This window comes from Pelophylax lessonae (assembly GCF_965119305.1).
Source record: "Pelophylax lessonae genome assembly, chromosome: 1".
In the NCBI taxonomy this organism is placed as follows: Eukaryota; Metazoa; Chordata; class Amphibia; order Anura; family Ranidae; genus Pelophylax; species Pelophylax lessonae.
The window spans coordinates 773,128,725-773,151,300 of NC_138768.1; the positions used below are offsets into that span (position 1 = coordinate 773,128,725).

Consider the following 22,576-nt stretch of genomic DNA (forward strand, 5'->3'; position numbering starts at 1 on the left):
GGTCCTGGCAATTTATTTCTTTTTAGACCTACATTTTTTTTTCTCCTGGATTTTTCCTGTGAGATCTACAGTCAACTGCCGGACTGGGCGACAGGCTGAATAATCTAGTTCCTGTGGTCACCCCAGTCTGGCCAGCGAGCACGCGCAGACCTGAGCTCCAAGCTAGGTCGGCCACGACATATCCCCACTGGACAGGGGCTGACCTGCGAGTTAACACTTCGCAAGGTCGCATACAACTGGGTCTCGGCTCGCGTTGCAGCGTTCCTCCTGACCGAAAGCCCCCCATTTCGACGGTCAAGGGTTCTGCCTGGAGTGGTGCCCGCCTGGTATGGTGAGTAGCTGTCTCCCCCTAAAGGTTTTTGTGGTGGATGTGGGCCTCCCCTTGGGACGGTTAGACCCCCGGGGTTCCCCTCCTTCCCATCAGGCACCTTCCCCTCCACATATGTTGGGGCTGTTTGGGTGGTCTGGTCCACCTCCTGGGGTGGGAGCAGAGCGCTATGCTGGTAATAGGGGCCGGGGTGGTGCGTTGCCGGCGACCGGACAATCGACTGTGTGGGGGGTTGTACCTGGTGGGGGCTCTTGCCAGGGCCCCCTGTCCTGCCTGGGTCTGTTTTTGAGGCCTGGGTTCCCTTCTGGGTCCCTGTAAGGCTTGTGATGCCACCATTTTGTTGTAGCCTGTGGTTTCCAGATTGAACAAGGCCACCATGATACCGTTTGAAGAGTCCCCAGACTTTAAGGCTCCATGTACACGGGACGTTGTTAAAAGTCCCTTTGAATGCTGGAATTTTTAGGACGTTTGAAACGTCCGTTCGGTCGCGTTTGTACCCGCGTTTAGCGGGCGTTTAGCAGCGTTTGCGGGCGTTTGCGTTTAGAAGCGTTCCTAGAGGTCAAAAAAATTATTCCCTTTTAAAATGGAAAAACGCGAACGCTAAACGCGGGTCATCGCGTTCAGACGCGTTCGGACGCGTTCAGACGCGTTCGGACGCGTTTGTGCGTTTGAAACGCCGGGAAACACACATTCGAACGCAAATAATTGCGTTCTAAAAACAGTCCCCGAACGCAACTGCCTGCAAATGACTGTAAACGACCTGGTGTACATGGACAGATAAGATAAAATGTAGATGGGTTCAGGGGCTTCTGAAAAAAACGCCCAACTGCTCCTAAACGGCCATTTCCAGCTTCCCGTGTACATGGAGCCTAAGGATCCGGCTGACAGGAAGGCGGAGGCTGTGGCCCGCAATATGTACACTCTGGCTGATTCGGTACTGAGGCCGGTATTCACCATTGCCCTGGTGTCGCAAGCTCTGTCTGAGTGGCAGAACACGCTGTGACGTGGAGGGAGAACAGCTCCCCCCTGCCTTTGCTGAGCTGGCGGGCCAGCTGGTCCAGGGGCTGCAGTTTATCTGTGATGCCTCTTTGGATGCAGCTCCCTTAGTGGCTCGGCTCTGTTTTTGACAGTGGTCCTTCAGCGTGTCTTTTGGCTTAAATGCTGGTCTGCGGACCAGACTTCTAAAAAGGCCTTAAATGATCTTCCCTTTCAAGAAGATTGCCTGTTTGGAGCTACCCTAGATAACATCATAAAAGCTCTCACAGGGGCAAAGAGGACCTTTCTTCCGCAGGCTACTACCTTTTCGGCTCATAAGAAGTTTATTCGTCCCTTAGTCGACTGACCAAGGCTCGAAGCATTTCAGGGCCTCCTCCTTGAGAACCCAAACAAACCTGGTCTTGCAAGCCGAGAGCGGGCTTCTTCAGACCCGCGGACAAGGCACCTTCTGCATGAAGGTGCGCCCTCACCCATATCAGGGTGGGGGGGACGTCTCCGCTGGTTTCCAGACCCGTGGACTTCCCTGGTGCAAGACAAGTGGGTCTAAGAAGTCATTTGGTCTGGCTATAAGATCGAGTTTCCCTGTTGTCCCCCGGCAAGGTTATTTTCTTCCAACTTGCGCCTGTCCCCGGACGGTTTACAGGAACTGTTTGGGGCGGTACAAGACCTGTTACTTCATTCAGGCCTATTCCATCAAGGGTCAGGTTCCTCCTTTCCCTGTTAAGGCGCACTCTACTTGGGCACTTAGTGCCTCCTGGGCTTTCCATCACCTGGTTGTGGGTGCACACTTTCACAAAGCTTTATAAAGTGTTTTAGCCTTGGGAATTGTTTCGCTGTTACCACCCCCCCATGTTTAACGCTTCTTTGGGACATCCCAACGGTTATGAAGATCTGAAGCTGAGTCCATCAATGAACGAAAGAGAAAATCTGATTTTTGACTTGCCGTGAAATCAATTTTTTTTGATGTTCATTGATGGACACAGCACCCACCCCTCTGTGGAGTTGTAATTCTTCTGACACTGCTTGTAACTAAACTGAGTGCCTGTAGCAGAGAGAGGGAGTATACCCTCTGGGACTGCCCATGGGCCTAGCCAGACTTTTTATATAGTGTCCTACTCCAGTAGGGGGCAGTATAACCTATGAAGATCTGAAGTTGTGTCTGTCAATGAACATCAGAGAAATGGATTTTACGGTAGGTCAACAATCCCATTTTTTTTTTTCTGCAGGTAAAAAAATGTGCATTTACTATAAAATTATTATTATTTATTTATTTATTTTTTTTTTTTTTTTTTTTTTTTGAGGAGCCTGGAAGGCAAAGCACCAGCGATCATGCAGGTCTTCAGCAGACTGTCAGTGTGAGTTGTCTTCCTGTACCTCATACGGCCAAGCAGTTTCCCATGGACAGGAAGAATCAGTGAACTACCACAGCGCCATGGTAGTTCATTGAGAACTATAAGCCGACAGCTGCAAAAGCTTATGTGACTTGTAGTTTGCCCATTCACAGAACACTTGGAATGGATGGTCATGGCCAGCATGGCCATGCTTTGTTTAGATTGTGACAGCCAGAAGGAGGGGAAGATCCCCCGCTGGCTGTCAAAAATGGGGGCTCTGTGCATTTGTAAAATGTTACACCCTGATTTTGGGTGTAACATGTTACAAAAAGTGAACTTATCCTTTAAGGATGCAGCAAGCAGAATGGTGTTTTTTTTTTTTTTTTTTTTTTCATGGTGCCTCCATGGCAGCATACGGAAGCTATCACATGTATGCTGCCATGAATGGGCACCAGCAAAGAAAATTACATTATGTATGATGCCATTTTTGGTTTTATTGCACCTCAAACAGATGTAGGCAGGCCCTTATGCTCTATGGGCTGGTTAATATTTGAATACAAGCAAAGAAGGCCAAGCAATGGCTTCTGTCATCCACAGGAACCAGATCTGATTCTTTTGCAGAGTGAATCCTGAGAGATTGCTTTAGGCAATAGCTACACTTTTATACTGTGTCATACATAAGCCCCATTAAATTTTTAAGTGTTCTTGCCTATGGCAAGTACGCTTACTATTCTTTCACATATATATTATTAAGTGTTCTTTCCCATGGCAAGTACACTTAATATTCTCTCAAAATATATATTATTTTTAATACAGAGAAAGCCTATGGGAAAATTTGGCACCCTAACTCCTCCCACAGTTTTTACACTACATAGACAAGAAATATACCGAAACGAGCAGATCGCTCCTGATCGTGTTGCTATTACTTTTTGGAAGGTTTCGCCGAACGGTTTGCGAAATATTGTCGTTTATGTGGCGAAATTGGCAGAAAATGGCCCCAGAGGAATGAATGGTAGAATTTTCAAAACTAGAGTGGAGATGAAGATTCCGAGAGGGGGAGCGAAGAAATGTTGCCACAATTTCTAAACTGCTGCCACTCCCTCATTTTTAAGGCCACCTACACAAATGTTACATCAAAATGTTCAGCCATCCTTGCTGCCACTTAACATGTCCACATATAAGCCATAGCCCTAATAGATTTTACACTATGACCGTTTGTTTCCAACTCACGCCGTCCATTGACATTTATTAAAACTCCACTGAAACCATCTCAAATTTCAAGGCGGTTTGCTAACCTGTGACTGTGCCTTCAGTTTTAATGTTTCAACAACCCACTATACAGCAAAATGTTGGCCGGGGTCTTGTGATTCCTACGGTATAAGTCTCTAAGCTGTGTGATTTATAGTTTTTACACTATAACTGTTTGTTTCCAACTCATGCCGTGAAATTGGCCCCATAGGAATGTTCAAAACTACAGTGGGGAAATTGTGTGAAGTGTTCTTCCTGCCACCGGTAGTTTCCAGGACATTCCGTCATTCATATTAGGCCAATTTCTAACCTGCTGCTACTACCTTATTTTTAATGTTCTATCAAAATGTTCAGGAATGAATGGCGGAATGTTCTAAACTAGTGTGGTGGCGGCAAGTACACTTCCCACAATTTCCCCAGAAATTGTACGTTTACTAGTTCTTATTATAGTGAAAGCCTATGGGAAAGTTTGGCACCCTAACTTCTCCCACAGTTTTTACACTACATAGACAAGTAATTTATCGAAACGAGTGAATCGTTCCCGATCACATTGCTAAATGGCAAAATTTGCCCTATAGAAATGAATGGCGGAATGTTCAAAACTAGAGTGGGGCCTGAAAATAGTTAGAGGAAGAGCGAAGAAGTCTTGCCACAATATCTAAACTGCTGCCACTCCCTCATTTTTAAGGCCACCTATACAAATGTTGCATCAAAACGTTTGCCTATCCCTGCTGCTACTTAACATGTCCACATCTAAGCCATAGCCCTAACAGTTTTTACACTATGACTGTTTGTTTCAAAACTCAACGCTGTCCATTGACATTCATTGAAACTGCACTCAAGCCATCTCAAATTTCAAGGCTGTTTTCTAACCTGTGACTGTGCCTTCAGTTTAAATATTTCATAGACATACTATACAACAACATGCCAGCCGGGGTCTTGTGATTTCTACGGTATAAGTCTCTAAGCTGTGAGATTTAGAGCTTTTACACTAGAGCCGTATGAAGATGGGCACCTCCAACTTTAGTAAGTTGCCTCATAAGAATGAATGGTGGAATGTTCCGGAATGTTCAAAACTAGACCGTTTGTTTCCAACTGCCAATTTCTTAACTGCTGCCTCTCCCACGCACACACCACACTTACACACACCCCTCACAAACTGCTGCCACTCCCACACACACAAAGTTACTCCGACTACTCCAGCTGGAGACTACTGGTGACAGCAAGAACACTTCACACAATTTCCCCGGAAATTTTACGTTTTCTAGTTTTATATACACTGCTAAAAGTCTACATTCAGTATTAACCACTTGCCTACCAGGCACTTTCACCCCCTTCCCATCCATGCCAATTTTCAGCTTTCAGTGCTCTCACGCTTTGAATGACAATTGCGCGGTCATGCTACACTGTACCCATATGACATTTTTATCATTTTTTTTTTCACACAAATAGTGCTTTCTTTTGGTGGTATTTAATCATCTCTGGGTTTTTTATTTTTTACAAAAAAAAAAAGAAAAAAGACAGAAAATTTTGAAAAAAAAAAAAAAAGTTTTTCTTATTTTCTGCATGTAAATTTTGAAAATAAATAAATACATTTTTCTCCTTCACTGATGTGCGCTGATGAGGTGGCACTTCTGGGCACTGATGAGGTGGCACTAATATGCCGCACTGATAGGCGGCACTGAGCACTGAGAGGTGGCACTGCTGGGCACTGAGAGGTGGCACTGCTGGGCACTGAGAGGCGGCACTGATGGACACTGGCGGGTGGCACTGATGGGTGGCACTGATGGGCAGCACCATCAGTGCCCACACTCAGTGCCCATAGTGCTGCCAGTCAGTGCTCATCAGTGCCTAGATGAGCAGGCACTGATGGGCACTGACTGGCAGCACTATGGGCACTGATTGTGGGCACTGATGGGGGGCAATGATGGAGGGCACTGTGGGCACTGATGGTGGGCACATTGTTTTTTTTTTTTTTTTTACCTCTGTAGTAATCAGGGCACTGGTGATCAGTGCCCTGATTACATTCGACTGTGTCCCCGACGGCTGATCGGCTCTGCTCCTTCCTCACACTGCAGTCTCCGTGTGAGGAAGGAGCGCTGGCGATGAGAGATGAGCTCATATGTTTACATATGAGCTCATCTCTCATTGCATGGGCCGATCACATGGTAAATGGCCACTGTGATTGGCCATTTATCACGATCTGTGATTGGCTGTGTCCAAGGGACACGGCCAACACAGATTTTCCCCGATGCGCGCTCGCGGGAGCGCGCAGGGAGCCTGTTTCTGGGAGGCCGTTTAAAGACGGCCTCCCGGAAATGTGAGTCCGCGCTGCAGCCGTACTTCGGCTATAGCGCGGATGGCAGGTAGTTAAGGTGCAGGTTCCTGAAAGTATTTTGGGTTTCTTTTTGAGCAGCCAGGAGGGCTCAAAACCCAGGATACCTACAGTAAATAAAGGCTTTAGTTAGGAAGTAGACATCCCTCATCATATTTTGGCCAGAGAGGCACCTTTCACAGTGAGGGGTGTAACGTTAGAAAACCATACCTTGTGAAAATTCCATACCCTCGTCACTTCCTGTCACAGAACAGCTGAGCAGGCTAGCAGTGCGCATGCTAGAAGGTCCTGGAGGGTAGGGAGTTTTCACGGTAGTGTGTTGTAACGTTACACCGCATCAGCTGTTGCCGCGGTTACATGAAAACATCTACGCTGCAACATGAAATCATTTCCGCCCCTACCCCTGTGACTTCCCTGATCTCGGCTACTAAATGCAAAAGCAGAGGGTGTATGAAAATATAAATCACGGAGATCTCGGCTCCGTGATTTATATTTTCATAGAGCCGTCGCCGCTTTTACATTTAGTAGCCGAGTTCAGGGAAGTGACAGGGGTAAGAGCGAAGATGTTTTCATGTAACCGCGGCAACAGCTGATGCGATGTAACGTAAAAAAAAACCCTACCCCGTGAGAATTCCCTACCCTCCGGAGCTTAGAGCATGTGCACTGCTAGGCTGCTCAGCTGTTCAATGACGTAGGTGCACCGGAAGTGACGAGGGTAGGGAATTCTCACGGGTAGGGTTTTTTCACGTTACAAGGGGCTCTCTGTATTATCTTCTATTTTATTAAATTTCTTAACTAAAGATTAACTATGTCTGATTTTCAAAAGCATCTGAAGGCTAAGCTATAGAAATGCCAAAATAACTCGGGATACTTGAGCCACCTTTAAAATATTTTGCAGACCTATTTACTTAAAGTGACTCTGTTATGAAAGCAATAAAAGGGTTGCAATTGTATGCTTTCTTCTGAAAATGCTAGGTGCCTGGCTGTGTCTGAATTCAGTACATTTAAGTCACATGCCCAGAACATTCATGTTTGTAAAATAGGTGTCAGAATTCCCTGTCTCTTTACTTGCTCCTGGTAAACACTAAAGCATCAGCATGATAACCAGGGAAATGGCATCCTCAGAAGAGAGAATAATAGACTGCCATTGCTAACCTCATGACAGGTTCTCTTTGAAGGGAACTTGCCTGGATGGATTTACAGGAGTCGCTATTGCTGACTTGTTTCTGAAGGTACATGTAACATGCTGCTGATTGCATGACTTGTTTGCACAACATACAGATGACCACTCCACTCTGCACTGTAGTGTAGTGTACATTAAAATACTTTCAACTGGTTCATGTTGTACAGTTAAGCATTAGTTTCAAATGAAAGGAAGATTTTTTTTCCCCTCTATTGTCTTTCAGGACAGCCACCTTTGAGAGACCCTGGCTCCTCCCTTTTCATGAAACACCGCCCTATTCACAGATTTAAGTCCCCTGTTAGCCGGCTCCCTTCAGTTCTGGTGTTTCCTCCGGTAGGGAGACACCACCCGGAACCAGGAGCTGATCAGCCAGGGGGCTGGGGCTGTGTTTCTGGAAGGAGAGCTAAGGCTCTCAATGGTGGCTGAGAACTAGGTAGGGACCGGGTTACCTTGGCCGCCTCTCGTCACCCCAGCTCCTCTCAGTGGAGATCCTGGCTGTGGGGGGCCCGCACTAAATACTTGGGGAGAGCAGGGCACAAGTGCAGGCGGCCTCCCGCACTTGCGGCTACCTCTTGAGCTGCCGGGTCGAATGACTGGCGACGTAATTTACAGTAGAGGCGGGCACTTCTGCCAACAGCCGCAGCTTCTTGTTCCGGCCGCGACATGAAAAGCGGGCCGGATATTCGGTTGGTGCGTTTTAAAAGCTGGGGGACAGCTACAGACACTCGGCGGTGACCGCTTCAGGGATAGGTCAGAGGCACGGGCCTCAGGAACTGCTCCCACTGAAGCCAGCACCAGCCAGCTTAAGGTAAGGAACCCTCGGGTGGGTGCCCTTCTCCCATTTGCTCCATGGTGCTATTCCCCCTTAGTGGTCTAAAGGAGGGACGGAGGGAGGATTTGTGGAATATCTGTGGGATCTTGGTGGTGGCAGTTCCCAGTGTCACTCTTTAGGGGGCATGCTGTACTATGGCTGGGGGGCCCCTTTAGGTTCTTAGTCAGTGTGTTTGTTTTTTTTTTTTTTCTGTCTTTTGTATTTCAGGGTAAGGCCTCGGAGAAACGCAAAATCGCCACAAATGCCCGTCATGCAAGGCTGCTATGAGGGAATCCTAGACAAAGGCGCTCTGTAAAGACTGTTTGGATAGCCTAGTCAGGGAACATGCGGCAGAACAAAAATACAGATCAAGCTGCATCTGTCAAGGAGCTTTCTAGCACCTTTCAGTCTTTTTAAGGATTTATTTTCTAATTCAAAAAACAAAGAAAGGGTGCACCGACCTAGTGCATTATCCTCAGTAAGGCTTTATTAGTACAAGATAAAAATGGCTACTCACAAACGGAAGTAGTAAACCAGCATATCAAATTCAAACGTCAAAGTCCATTGTTGCAATGTCCACTGTCTTTGATGGAATGACGGCTGACATGTTTTGAGGCTTCGCCTCTTCCTCAGAGCTCCCCTCAGCTGGCACAGCAGGAGAATGCTCCACCTCCACCGGTGGTACCCTCTACAAGTGGGGAAACACTGGGGGGTACTGAAAAACAGGGTGAAGAATTTGATAATACACCTTCAGGCTCCCAGGGGGAGTCAGAAGCAGAAGGAGGGGGGGGGGGCGGTGAGTCCGCCAGAGCTTCTAAGTACAAATTAACTCTTGAAGAGTTTGAAGATCTGTCGGGAGCGATCCACACCACCTTAGGAATTTAGGAGGAGAAGACTTGGTCTCTTCATGACCAAAGGTACCTGGGTTTATGCGAACAAAGGAGAGTCTTCCCTTCTACATGAGGTCCTGGTGGACGCGGTTAAAAAAGAATGGCAAGATCCTGAGAGGGCCTTTCTTTCCCAGAGCCCTGAAAAGGAGATTCCTTTTTCTGAAGAGGACGCGTCAGTGTGGAACAAGTTACCAAAACTGGACGCGGCCTTCTCTCAGGTCTCAAGACAAACAGACCTAGCTTTTGAGGACATGGGCTCCCTTCCTGATTCCATGGATAAAAGAATGGATTCTCTGCTCAAAAAAGCGTGGGATACCTTCTTAGAAAATTTTAAACCCGCCATGGCTATGACAGTTGTTGCCCGCAATCTGGAGTATTGGTTAACCCAGATTAAAGCACACCTTGAAGCTGGCACCTCGAAGGAGACGAGTTTGTCTTCCTTCCCCACGCTTCTTCGGGGCGTAGCTTATATTGTGGACACGTCGACCTAATCCGTACGTATGTCTGCTAGATCGTCAGCCCTACCCAACTCAGCAAAGGGTCTATTTGGCTCAAGAATTGGCAGGGCGATAGCGCGTCCAAGGCTAAACTATGTGGAATTCCCTTTACAGGAGACCACCTGTTCCGTCCAGGCCTGGAAACTGTCTTGGATCAGACAGCGGACAGGAATAAGTCCTTTCCTGTCAAGCATGGACATGGTGAACCTATAAAAAAGAAATCTTACCTTCAAAGGAAATTCTCTGCCCCGAAGAGATTCCAGGGACAGAAGAAGTCTTGGGGCCAGAAAGGCAGGGGCAGAGGGGGGCGATTTTTCACCCTCGTGAACGGCCCAAAAAGTCTCAATGACGAGAGGCCCACGGTGGGAGGGAGACTGGGTACCTTCTTCCCACAGTGGGAAATGATTACCTCCAGTCAATTCATTCTGGGCATCCTATCCAGTCAATTCATTCTGGGCATCATAAGTAGAGGCAATCTTTTGGAATTTTCGAGCCCCCTCTGCGCAGGATGTTCGTCACCAAACTACCAGAATGCAGGAAGAGGGCTTCGGCCTTACTCTCCTCCTTGAAAGAGCTGGAGGAACAGAGGGTCGTGCGGAGAGTTCCACCAAAAGTAAGGCGGAGGATTTTATTCCCACGTCTTCATGGTACGGAAATCTTTAGGCAAGTACAGACTTATCCTGAACCTAAAGCCCTTGAATCTTTCAATTGTTTACAAAAGATTCGGGATGGATTCGATCTTTTCGATAAGAGCGCTATCCTTCCTCCAAACTGCTTCATGGCCTCGATAGACCTCAGAGACACTTACCTACATATATTTGAAGGGTGTCAAAAGTTTCTCAGGTTGGCCATAACAAAGGAAGAGGGCACTTACAATTTCAGGCCCTTCCTTTCGGACTGTCCTCCCCCCTCACCCCCCCCCCCCCGCATTTTCACCAAGGTCATGGCAGAGGCCTTTGCGTCCTTGCGGCTCATTGCTTATCTTGACGATCTGCTCCTGTTCGCCTTTCTCAGGAACAGCTGTCCAGGGACCTACAGGTGGCAAGGCGATTCTTGGAGAGCCTAGGGTGGCTCCTAAGTCTGGAAAAATCCAGCCTGGTGCCAGCGCAAAAGGTCACCTTTCTGGGCAACAAATTAGATTCCACTCTGCAAAAGGTCTTTCTGGCTTTAGAAAAGAGCCAGAAGATGGACAGGGTTTTGAGTCTTTTACAGAGCAATCAATCTATATCGATAAGGCAAGCTCTGTCGGCACTGGGGTCGCTGACATCTGCAATTCCAGTGGTACAGTGAGCAGGTCTTCATTTCCGTCGTCTACAATTATTAATCCTGGAGGTATGGGACCACACACAAGGCTCTCTGGAGTCCTTGGTGCGCGTACCAACACGGTAAAGAGATCCCTCTGATGGTGGAGAAAGGTCTCAAACCTCTCTCAGGGCCTCTTTGGGCGCAAGTGGCACAGGGTGGGACACTCACCTGGGCTTCCAACTGGTGCAGGGATCCTGGAAGAGCGAAGATTCAAAGCAATCTTCAAATTGGAGAGAACTGAGAGCAGTAGAGCTAGCTCTCAGAGCCTTCCAGACAGAACTACGAGGACACAAGGTGCAAGTCCGCTCAGACACTTCCGCAGTAGTTGCTTATGTCAATTAGTGATCGACCGATATTGGTTTTTCGTTGCTGATACAGATACCGATATTTTGGCCAATGCATATCGGTATCAGCCGATATACGCCGATATTTTGAACATTTAAAGTTTTGCAAAATAAAAACAAATTTCGACACAAATCTGTTACTGAACATGTTAACGTTTTTAACACTGTAGTCAGTGCAAATTAAACTGCTAGAAAAAAAGCTAGACAACAACAAACAGCTAGACAGTGGATTGGAGGAGTCAGTGCTGCAGTAGTACACTCACTGCAATGATTTTAAATCACTAACTGCAGTCAGTGCAAAACTGCTGGAAAATGAGCTGGACAGTGGGGATTTAGTGGACTACTGCTGCAGTAGTACACTCACTCACTGCAATAATTTTAAATCACTACTGCAGTGACTTAAAATCATTGCAGCAGTGAGTGGCGCACTACTGCTGCAGTAGTCCACTGGCACTGACTCCAATCCACTGTCTAGCTTTGTTTCTAGCAGTTTTGCACTGGCTGCAGTGCAGCGCAGTCAGTGCAAAACTGCTAGAAACAAAGCTAGACAGTGGAATGGATTGGAGTGGAGTGGACAGTAGTACTATACTACTACACTTTCAATACTCCCAGTTAAATAGAACAATATTATAGTGCAGAAAGCATAACATTTCAGCATGTTCACCAGTTAAACAGCTTCTTTTCTTTTCATAAATTGCAGCCACTTCACTAAAACACGTTCACTTGGTACCAAGTAAGGAGGAGCAGAAAGGTATCTTCTAGTATGAGAAGCAAGTCTTTTGTAGTGTGCCTTATTTTCTTTCCACCACTGAAGAGGATCAATTCTTCTGTCAATTACTGGTTCCTTCAAAAGGAGATGAAGTTCATCATCCAGGCTCATTATTGCAGATTCAGAAGAATCCTCCGCATGAGGCCCCAATAAAACACTGAACATGGCATCTATTTGACCAAAATGACTTTTCTCTTCTGTCCGTTGTCTTTTTTTTGGCATATTTCTCCTGCATCCTGCTCTTCCCCAACAAAAACCTTCTCTTCTTGACTTTTCTTTTTGTCAGGAACCTCCTGCACCTTCTGTTGAATATCTTCGGTCAGCCATTGTTTTGCCTTGGCCAATACATCATCAGAAGAGAGAGGATATTCGTGTATTGAGGATCCAAAAGACTTGCAAGCACAACCTTTTTATTCTCCTCATGCTTCTCGAACCGTTTGGCGAGGCTGTCCCTCATGGCCTGCCTACATGTTTTAATGCCACGTGTGTTGGTTCCTTCATTCTGTTGAAGAAGCATCTTCAGCACTCTCATACATGGGATGACAGATGACACAGATTACAGTCATTATGACTCCCCTCTAGTGTCACTTCCTCTATGGGTAGGAGGGTCTCAATGATATTGGCTACTATGTCCCACTGATCGGCAGTAGGACAAGAATGTCCTCCAATTCCATATTCCCCTGAATATATAGTGAGAGCTCGCTTCTGCTCCAGTACTCTTTGCAGCATGTGAAGAGTTGAGTTCCATCGTGTTGGAACAGCCTGAATCAAGTTGTATTTGGGTAGGCCAAGGTCTTCCTGAATGCACCTCAGTCACTGCTTGGCAAGGATAGAATGATGGAAATGGCCTGCGCACTTCTTCAGCATGCTATTTATGTGAAGCAAAGTTTCTGGTTTGACAGACCATCATTTACCACAAGTTGGAGGGTGTGTGCCATGCAACTGAGGTCTGACACTTCAGCAAGTCTCATTCCTTTCACCATGTTCGCTGTCTCGAAGCACAAGCATCACTCGGTCTTTGGTGATTCCCCATTCTTCTAGCATGCCTAGAAACTTTTCTCTAATGTACTCCCCAGTGTGGGATCCTTGCATCACTTTTGTATTCAACACCAAATGCCTTCTTGTCCATCCGCTGTCAATGAGGCGGCATATGAGACTCATTAGTGATTCTGTTTGTCCTGACCAGCAGTCAGTCGTGAATGAGAGTGAGTTGCCAGCATTGTCTGGTTGCAGCATAGCCTTTACTTTCTCAACAACCTTTTTGGTGAATCTTTTCCAGCATTTCAGTTCGATAAAATTTGTCACTCTTCAGTGTGTACCTCAGCTCAAGTATGGACATCAACCGCTTAAATCCAGAGTCAGACATTATTGTAAATGGCTGGTTATCAGTGACCATAATCTCTGTGATTACGTCTAGCAATTGGGATCTTCCATCCAATTTTAGCCACCTGTTTTTTTTCTGAAATATATCTTTTATTGTTGCCTGGGATAGTGATGTTTCACCTTGTGATTAATTTTGTTTTTTCTGTGCTGCATTATACAATTCAACATGGTAAACTCTTAGATGGGCCCAAAGATTTGACATATTTTTGGTTTTTGCAGTTATTGATCCCATGCTTACATTGTTTTTGCATGTGTTGCACACTGCTGCTGCTTTTCTTGTAATAGGAATAAAATTGATTTAAAAAAAATTAAAATTGTAAAAAAAAAAAAAAAGTTTTAAAACTTTCGTATCACACATAAGGTATCGCCGAAAACTTTAGAGCAATAATTCTAGCACAAAACCATCTCTGTAACTCTAAACTGCTAACCTGTAACTAATTTTAAAGTGTAGCCTATGGGGATTTTTAAGCACCAAAGTTTGGCCCAATTCCAGAAGTGTGTGCAGTTTTAAAGCATAACATGTTGGGTATCTTTTTACTCAGCCTAACATCATCTTTCACATTATACAAAAAAATTGGGGTGCATTAGGTTTATTAAATTGCATTTTCTTCCAAAAAAATTGCGTTTGAAAAATTGCTGCAAAAATACAGTGTGTCCTAACAAATTGCAGCGTTCACCATTTTCGTGTCTGGGGGGTCTGGGTAATTTTCTAGCAAAAAAAATATGATTTTTACATGTAGGAGAGGAATGCCAGAATTGGCTGTTATGGAAATGGTTAAATACAAGCAGCAGGAGTACCTCAACTCTGTCTTCATATAATCTTTCCTTTAAAACAACAAATCTTCTTTAATGGTTCACATATAAATGTGTTGGCTTTTTAATATATGAACCATTAAAGCTGTTTGGACTCCCATTGCGGTCTGACGCTCCTTCTTTTTTTTTTTTTTTGGTGACTTTCTGGGTACCCACTGGAGGATAGCAGTGTTGTATACAGAGCTGCCTAAGCAGAGCCAGTGACCTCTACAAATAATTACTTTCCCAGTCCCAGTGCCTCTTGGATGTCCTTTTTAAATTCATATACAGTATACTTTCAACATTAGGGCTCAGACTGGGAGATGAATGGACAGCACTGTGAGCCAGTCGTGTTTTACTGCATGGCCTAGTGCTGTCAAATGCTGGGTGCTTGCTGACAGGAGGAGAGGGCAATGTGATGACCCCGACATGTGGTGATGCTCATTTGTTGACCAGTCTGCAAGCCGGGAGCAGGTTAGTGGATAAGCAACACTGCAGCGGAATAATGTTCTGACACCAGCATAGCTGAATCATCTGTTATGGGTGTCTGGATGACAAGTCTGGCTGAACACAAATATAACATTGTGATGGGCAAAACATAAAATGTGCATTCTGGCTGTTTTTTTGTTTTGTTGTTTGTCTGGAGTTGGGATTTAAATGCCAGTACTTCTTCAGCAGAAGATATATTGTTGACATTTCTCTTTCTTTTCTGTACTGTAGCAGATGTGACTTCACCCCAGGGATTATTTTATCACACAGCCTTTCCCGAGGGGTATCGTACCTGGTAACCCAGGCCGCCAAGTCACGGCTTGCAGTCTCTCCTGAGAACATTGGCTGTTTACATTTATTGGAAAAATATATCATCTGTCATGACTGATTCAGTCTGAGTCATTCAGAGAATTTCAAGTCATTTTTTTGTTATCTGCAGATTCATCCATGGGATCGGAAGATCAGGAGACATCGCTGCCGTACAGCCTAAAGCTGCAGGTTCCAGTCTGTTAAATAAGCTAACCAATTCCGTAGTGCTGGATGTTCTAAGAATTGCAGGCAGGTGGATTTGCAAATTCCATTTCAAATCATGTCAAAGTGGCGCATGATGACAAAGGGTTCATTACAGTTCTGACTTACAATTACAGGTGTGCGAACTGCAACAAGCTGCTTTGTGGTCCCCATGGCAACTGGGATGAGTTTAACCCTGTGTTTCCTGACACTTCGACATAAAAGGCCAAAAGCAAAGTACATCATTTGGCCACGAATAGACCAGAAATCTTGTTTCAAGTCGATGATCACTGCAGGTAAATGGTGAAATGTTAAGCTCTGGGTAATGAGTCCACTATAGCTAACCAAGCCAAACGTCTGCTGGCCACAATGTTTGTATCTGATAATGAAAGGAATTTGAAGGCTGCCACTGCTGACCTTTCCTGAAAATGCAAGTTATCTGGCTATTGTCATGCAGATACTTTGACTTCACTGCTTTTGAACTGCTGACCTCCTGGAAATAGCACATGGATAAGAAATTCTGACTTTTCTTTGCCATTTATATGCTGTATTCCCATTCTAATGGCCCGTACACACGATCCGAAAATCGGACGAAAAATAATGCTTGTGAAAAGATCGGATGATAATCTGATCGTTAGTACACAGCTTACGAGAGGTGATCACGACAGTTCGCCTGATTATTATCCGGTCGTGCAAGCATAAAAATTTTGATCGTATTATAACACATCGTACGATAATCGTATTATCAGTATGTTGTTCGTCCGAAAAAAATGGTGAGCAGTAGTCCGCGCATGAGCAGTAGACATCATTTCCCCTCACATGCTACAGCGTGGTTACGCATACCGGAAGCTTTTGAATCATCGTCCGAGAAAATTCGTATCGTAAGTAACCTCTCCCATTTGTGAATATAATTGAGAGTTCCTAGCAACCAAACAAAAACGGACGGAACGTCGTCCAATTTTCGGATCGTGTGTACTGGGCATTAGTCTTAGGCTAACCATATACAGTACAACTCGAATTTCAGCAGATTTCTGCTAAATCTGTTTAAATTAAAGCTGTAGGTGGCCCTGTTGGCACCACCTGGCTTGACCATGGTTCCTTAAAATGGAGTGGAAAATGAAAGTGGTTCCAAAGTCCAAAGGATTTTTACTTTATTTGCATTACTTGCATTAACCACTTCCTTACCGCTGGATGTCCTATGACGTCCAGGGCTTTAAGTGGGGATATCTGAATAATCCCTGCAGCTGCAGGCATCATTTATATATCATTTTTTTTCCACTGGCGATTTCCTGCACCAATCATAGCAGCTGTAAATCCGCTTGATCATTCTTCCAGGCGGCGGGAGGGGACATCCACCATAGACACCATAGAGTCTGCCGAGGATCAGAAGGTCCCTGGCAGTCTCTGACTCTCGGAGGCCTGGGCACAACGTGATGTTGTCACGCCCGGCCTGGCAGTTTTTAATACTGCTGAGATCTTGGCTCTAATAGTTAGGTTTTTTTTTTATGTATTTTTTTGATTTCTAGCCTGTATGAGAGATCTGAGGTCTTATTGACCTCAGATCTCCTCATAAAGAGGACCGGTCATTCACTATGCCTATTACAAGGGATGTTTACATTCCTTGTAATAGGAATAAAAGTGATAAAAAAAATAAAAAAAAAATAAAGGGAAAGTGTAAAAAAATAAAATAATAATAAAAAAAATGTAAAGTGCCCCCTCTCTGGGTGCTCGCACGCAGAAGCAAACGCATGCATACTTCGCTGCCACATATGTAAACGGCGTTCAATCCATTCATGTGAGACATCACTGCGAACATTAGAGCGAGAGCAACAATTCTAGTCCAAGACCTCCTCTGTAACTAAATGGTGTAACCTGTACAAATTTTTAAAGCATTGCCTATGGAGAGTTTTAATACCGAATTTTGGCGACATTCCACGAGTGTTCGCAATTTTAAAGCGTGACATGTTGGGTATCTATTTACCCGACATAACATAATCTTTCACATTATACAAAAAAGTTTGGCTAACTTTAGTATTAAGTTTTTTTTTTTATATTCATAAATATTCATTTTTTTTTTGTTTTTTTTCCCGAAAAAATCACGTTTGAAAAACTTCTGCGAAAATATCGTGCGACATTAAAAGTTGCAATGACTGCCATTTTATTCCATAGGATCTCTGCTAAAAAAAAAAATATATATATATATATATATATATATATATATATATATATATATATGTGTGTATGTATATGTGTGTATATATATATATATATATATATATATATATATATATATATATAATATATATAATATGTGTATATGTATATATAATTTGTATGTATGTATGTGTATATAATGTTTGGGGGTTCTGACTAATTTTTCTAGCAAAAAGAAAAATTATGATTTTTACACGTAGGAGCGGAGCGCAAAAAATGGCCCGGTATGGACGTGGTTAAGGTAAAAAGCTTCCACTTGCTGATTCTTTCACCCACTCCCTAATCGCTTACCACTCTTGATCCAGCGCTGTGCCCATCTGCAGCAGAGCTAATCTCTTTTCCTGCCCTTACAGGACAGATTGGGAGCAGTGGCATCCTTTTGGCTTCTGCTGGGGTCAGTAGAATCCAGAGAAAGGGGGGGGGTTGTGGCCAGGCTGAGCTGCACTGCGTGACTTACACAAACCTCCCCCGAGCACACGTGCTCCCATAGCCAATAGCAATATCCTTGCACAGAGCAGGTAAGGTGTAAACCTCCTTTTTATTTTAGGGATGATTGAGGGAAAGTGAGCCTTTAGTATGACTTTAATAACCAAACTTGTACTTCATCCAATCTGATGGAGTAAGTAAGTGTTTGGGTATACAGGCACTGCCGCTGTCTGAATACAGCTGACAAGGAAGATTTCTCCAGAGGAATCTATCAGATTTCTGTTGTTCAGCCCGTGAGCTGAACAAGAGAAATGGAAGTGTGTATGGCGAGCCTTGGACACAGAAATACAGAAGCCAGCTATAGTCGGGCACATTGCATTTTCAGAATTGAGTGCCGCCAGCCTGTGTACATCTTCAATAACAGGTGTACTTGAATGGGTTGGTCTGTATTTGAAGCTTTACTAAAAGCTTTAGTTGACGGACACAGCTCCTGATCTTCTTAACCATTGGGTTATACTGCCCCCTACAGGAGTAGGACACTATTCAGAAAAAAGTCTGGCTATGCCCATGGGCAGTCCCAGGGGGTATACTCCCTCTCTCTGCTATAGGTTTTTTTTTTCCTGCCTAGTCAGGCATAAGGACCTAGTTCCTTGCTGGAATCTCTGGTCCTGGCAATTTTTTTCTTTTTAGATAGATTTTTTTTTTTTCTCCTGGACTTTTCCTGTGAGATCTACAATCGACTGCCGAACTGGGCTGAATAATCTAGATCCAGTGGTCACCCCAGTCTGGCCAGCGAGTGTGCGCAGACCTCAGCTCCGCGCTAGGTCAGCTGCGACTTAGCCCAACCGAACGGGTCTTGGCCCGAGTCGCAGCATTCCTCCTGCCCGATGGCCCACCTGTTTAGATGGCGAGGGGTTCTCTCAGGAGCGGTGTCGTCCGTATGACTCATGGTACGGTGAGTAGCTGTCTTCCCTGAAGAGTTTTTGGGGTGGACGTGGGCCTCTCCATGGGACAGTCAGACCCCAGGATTCCCCTCCTTCCAGTCAGGCACCCCCCTTCATCTGTCCCCCCATCCTACTCTTCCCCCCACTACACTTATGCTGGGGATGGGGGGGGGGGGTGCACGACCAGACAATCAGAGCTGTGTGGGGGGGGCCTGTACCTGGTGGGAGCTCCTGCCAGGGCCCCCTGTCCTGCCTGGGTCAGTCCTTGAGGCCTAGGGATTCCTCCTGGTAGCCTTGTGGGTTGCCATTTTCTTGTAGCCTGTGTGCTTAATGCACAGCGGCCATATTTGAGTAGTCGGGTGCCCATTTTGCGGTGATTTGCAATTTAAAAATAGCGGTGGCCATGACAGTGGAGCCCTCTGGGCGGTGATTTTGGGAGCCCCTCCTCATCCCCTGCTGCTGACTCCTGGATCATTTTGTTTCCTAATCGCCGCTAGTTCAGTGCAGATTCTCCTGGTGGCTGCAGTGCCTAGTTTCTGCGTGGTGGGGAGTCTGGTGCGGTCCTCTCCTTCTCTGCTGAGGATCGATTGGTGCTCTGTGGCTCACAACCGGGTGGTGATGCCAGAGTGGTGGTGGGGGTTGTCCCTTAGCAGCGTTTTACACTTTTTGTAGGGTCCCCCTGGTGACTCATGGAGTCTTTGACGCACATCTCCCAACCTGATCCCTTCTCTGAGGCTGCAGGTGGTTTTTGAGCGACGGGGTGACACGGATAAAAAAAATCACAGATGGGATAAAAAAATCTTTTTATCCCATCTGTGGCTGGCTCTGCATTGATTTTGTAGTGTGTGTACCCCAGAGAGAGTAGTTTCTGAGAGGTTTGTAGAAATGTAAAGGAGTTGTAAAGGCAGAATTGTTTTTCTATCTTAATGCAGTCTTTGCATCAGGATAAAAAGCCTTCTGTGTACGGCAGCCCCCCTAACACTTACCTGAGCCCCCTCTATCAAGCGATGTCCACGAGTCCCTTGGCCATTGGGGACGGCTGATTGGCTGAGACACAGCAGCGATGCCATTGGCTCCCACTGCTGTCAATTTAAAGTCCGTTAGACAATCAGGAGAGAGAGGGGCGGGCCAAACCACAGCTCCGTGTCTAAATGGAATTACGGAGCTGCAGCTTGGCTCTGGTGCCCCATAGCAAGCTTCTTGCTGTGGGGGCAATCAACAGGAGGGAGGGGTAAGGAGCAGCAAAGAGGGACTTGAGAGGAGGATCTGGGCTGCCTTAGGCAAAACCACTGCACAGAGGAGATAGGTATAACATGTTTGTTATTTAAAAAAAAAAAAAACATGACTTTACCATCACTTTAACTATATTTTCCTTAAAGTCTTTGAGGTTAAAGCTGAACTCTCAAGTACCCACTGCTGTCAGAATACAGTAACTGTAATTGTCAGAAGATTGTCCAACATGCCCCCTTTGACAGAATCATCAACTTCTGTTTAGCGGGGGAGGCCACACACTAATTGGGGAGGTTTAACGCTTCATTACTCTAATCAACCTAAAGAAAAATTGGGCTTTAGAAATAATTTGAGACACACTGCTCTACAGGACCATGCATTGTATAGGTGAACTAAGCGCCTTTTAAAATGTCATGAAGTTGTCTTACAATTCAGCTAGTGAAATTACCTAAATTCCTTTATACGAAGTCAACACATAGTAAAGCTGGCCATAGATTTGTTCCATGCATACAAGTGAAGTGGATAGAGGAATTCTCGTAAAACATTGTATTCTGACAACAGGACTCTCTAATGATGGACTTCTGTTTAAACCGGCACAGCACATGGATCAAAATTCAGCCAGGTTCATGCTGAACTGGCCCAAAATGTGATCATCTATGGCCAGTTTAAGGGAGTGTCTGCTCTAAATGGGTGGTAGAGGAAAGCTTTTGGCTGGCATTACGGGACTTGATGCAGTTTTCTTGTGATTTATTTATTACATCATGAACTAATGTTTTATTCTTTTGTAAAGGTTTTGAGCCAGTAGTGATTGAGAATGTACTGGAAGGAGATGAGCTACGAACAGATCTGAACAGTGTAGAATCTCGAATCCAGGAACTTGGAGCAGAGAACATCCTGTGTGTTCACTCCACCACATCATGCTTCGCTCCTCGGGTGCCTGACAGGTAGAATGTCATTGTGACCTCTCTCTACTGCTTAAAGTGTTATTAAAGGTTCAGCTTTAAAAAAAAAAAAAAAAACAATAAACCTATTTTACTTACCAGCTCTGTGCAGTTGTTTTGCACAGAGCAGCCCCGATCCTCCTCTTCTCAGGTCCCCCACTGATTTTCCTGGCTCCTACCCCCTTGACTAGTGCTCCCAATAGCAAACCGCTTACTATTGGGGCATTGGTGCATGCCCTGTTCTATGCATTCATAAGACACAGAGCTGTGGCTTGGCCCCCGCTGCCTCTTCGTTGGCTTGGCTCACTGGCTGTGATTGACAGATGGCTCTTGCTTCTGTCTCTGCCAATGAGGAGAGGGAGTCCCGAGACGCAAGAGGCTCTCGTACATCGCTGGATCGAGATGGGGCTCGAGGGAGTATTGGGGGGGGGGGGGGGCAGCACACAGAAGGGTTTTTACCTTCATGCATAGAATGCATGAAGGTAAAAAACGTATTCCTTTATCAACCACTTTAAAGCATATCTAAAAAGAACATTTTAATATATTGCAGTTTACCAATCATTAGATATGGAGACTGCATTTGTTTTCTGTGTTTTTTGCTTTTTATTTTTACGTAGTAATCGGGGCAGTAACACACTTCATGTCTTAAGCCCGGTTGTGTTTTTTTTTTTTTTTTTTTTTCTCATCCTGTGGGTTGAACAAAAAAACTGACCCGATTTTCCCCATCCACCTAGAATGTGTGGATGGGGGAGCTATTGTATTCTGACTTCTTCACTGACACAATATACTGATCAGTGCTGCTGGCTATAACCAGAGGTGCTAATCAAGTGGCATTTATGATTTATCCAACAGGCTGGTTGTACAGAGGTTGATCAGTAGATTAACTTCTGTACAACCACTGTCCCCATACATGGACTGAAATTTGGCTGCTTCTTTCCATCCATGTGTGGCCACTTTTAGGGTGGTGCCTCGATCTAGGGAGGAGCAATAGAAACACCATTGGACAGAAACATTGAAGTGGGAAAGTGTTAGAAGGTCTTGACTTTACTGAAGTCACTAACAAATTAAAGCTGAACTCCAGTCAAGACCTTTTTAACAGTTACAAAAACAGTTTTTTTTCTTTTTTTCCTTTTTGGGATGAAGATTACATTATTGAATAAAAGCCGGCCATTCTAAGCATCCATATTGATTTTACCTTATAACTAAATGCTAAAATAAAAATGCAGACAGGCACTTTATTGCAAATGAGATATGCAATGTCTCCTCTGCAATAAAATACTTACCTGCCTGTTCGCAATCCACTGTGGAATATACACTGAGATTCACAAGATGGCAGAAAGCCAGGACCCGGAAAAAGCCGATGAGACGATTCTGGCGCCAGTAAGAAAGCTCGCTGGTGTTGGACCGTTGGAGAATAGTTGAATATTCCTGCCTATAGTTCCACTTTATATGGTTTGTCTCATCCCTCTGTCACTGCTGGACAGCTTGATTTGTTAAAAGAAATTGAAAAATAGCAGACTTGATGGAAGGATCAATGGGTGAAAATAAAACGAGGAAAATTAATGCAATCACCATATTTAAGGAATGCTAACTTGCAATATATTACATTT

The 22,576-nt window shown here is 45.0% G+C and overlaps 1 protein-coding gene across 1 annotated transcript in view; it reads left to right on the forward strand.

Annotated features, from left to right (window-relative positions):
* SEPSECS (Sep (O-phosphoserine) tRNA:Sec (selenocysteine) tRNA synthase) overlaps positions 1-22,576 on the forward strand; it is a 120,562-nt gene that overhangs the window by 21,289 nt on the left and 76,697 nt on the right. The window contains exons 3-5 of the mRNA XM_082268047.1: positions 15,141-15,259; positions 15,349-15,507; positions 20,816-20,969. Coding sequence (XP_082124173.1) covers positions 15,141-15,259; positions 15,349-15,507; positions 20,816-20,969 — 432 coding nt within the window. The remainder of the gene's footprint in view (positions 1-15,140; positions 15,260-15,348; positions 15,508-20,815; positions 20,970-22,576) is intronic.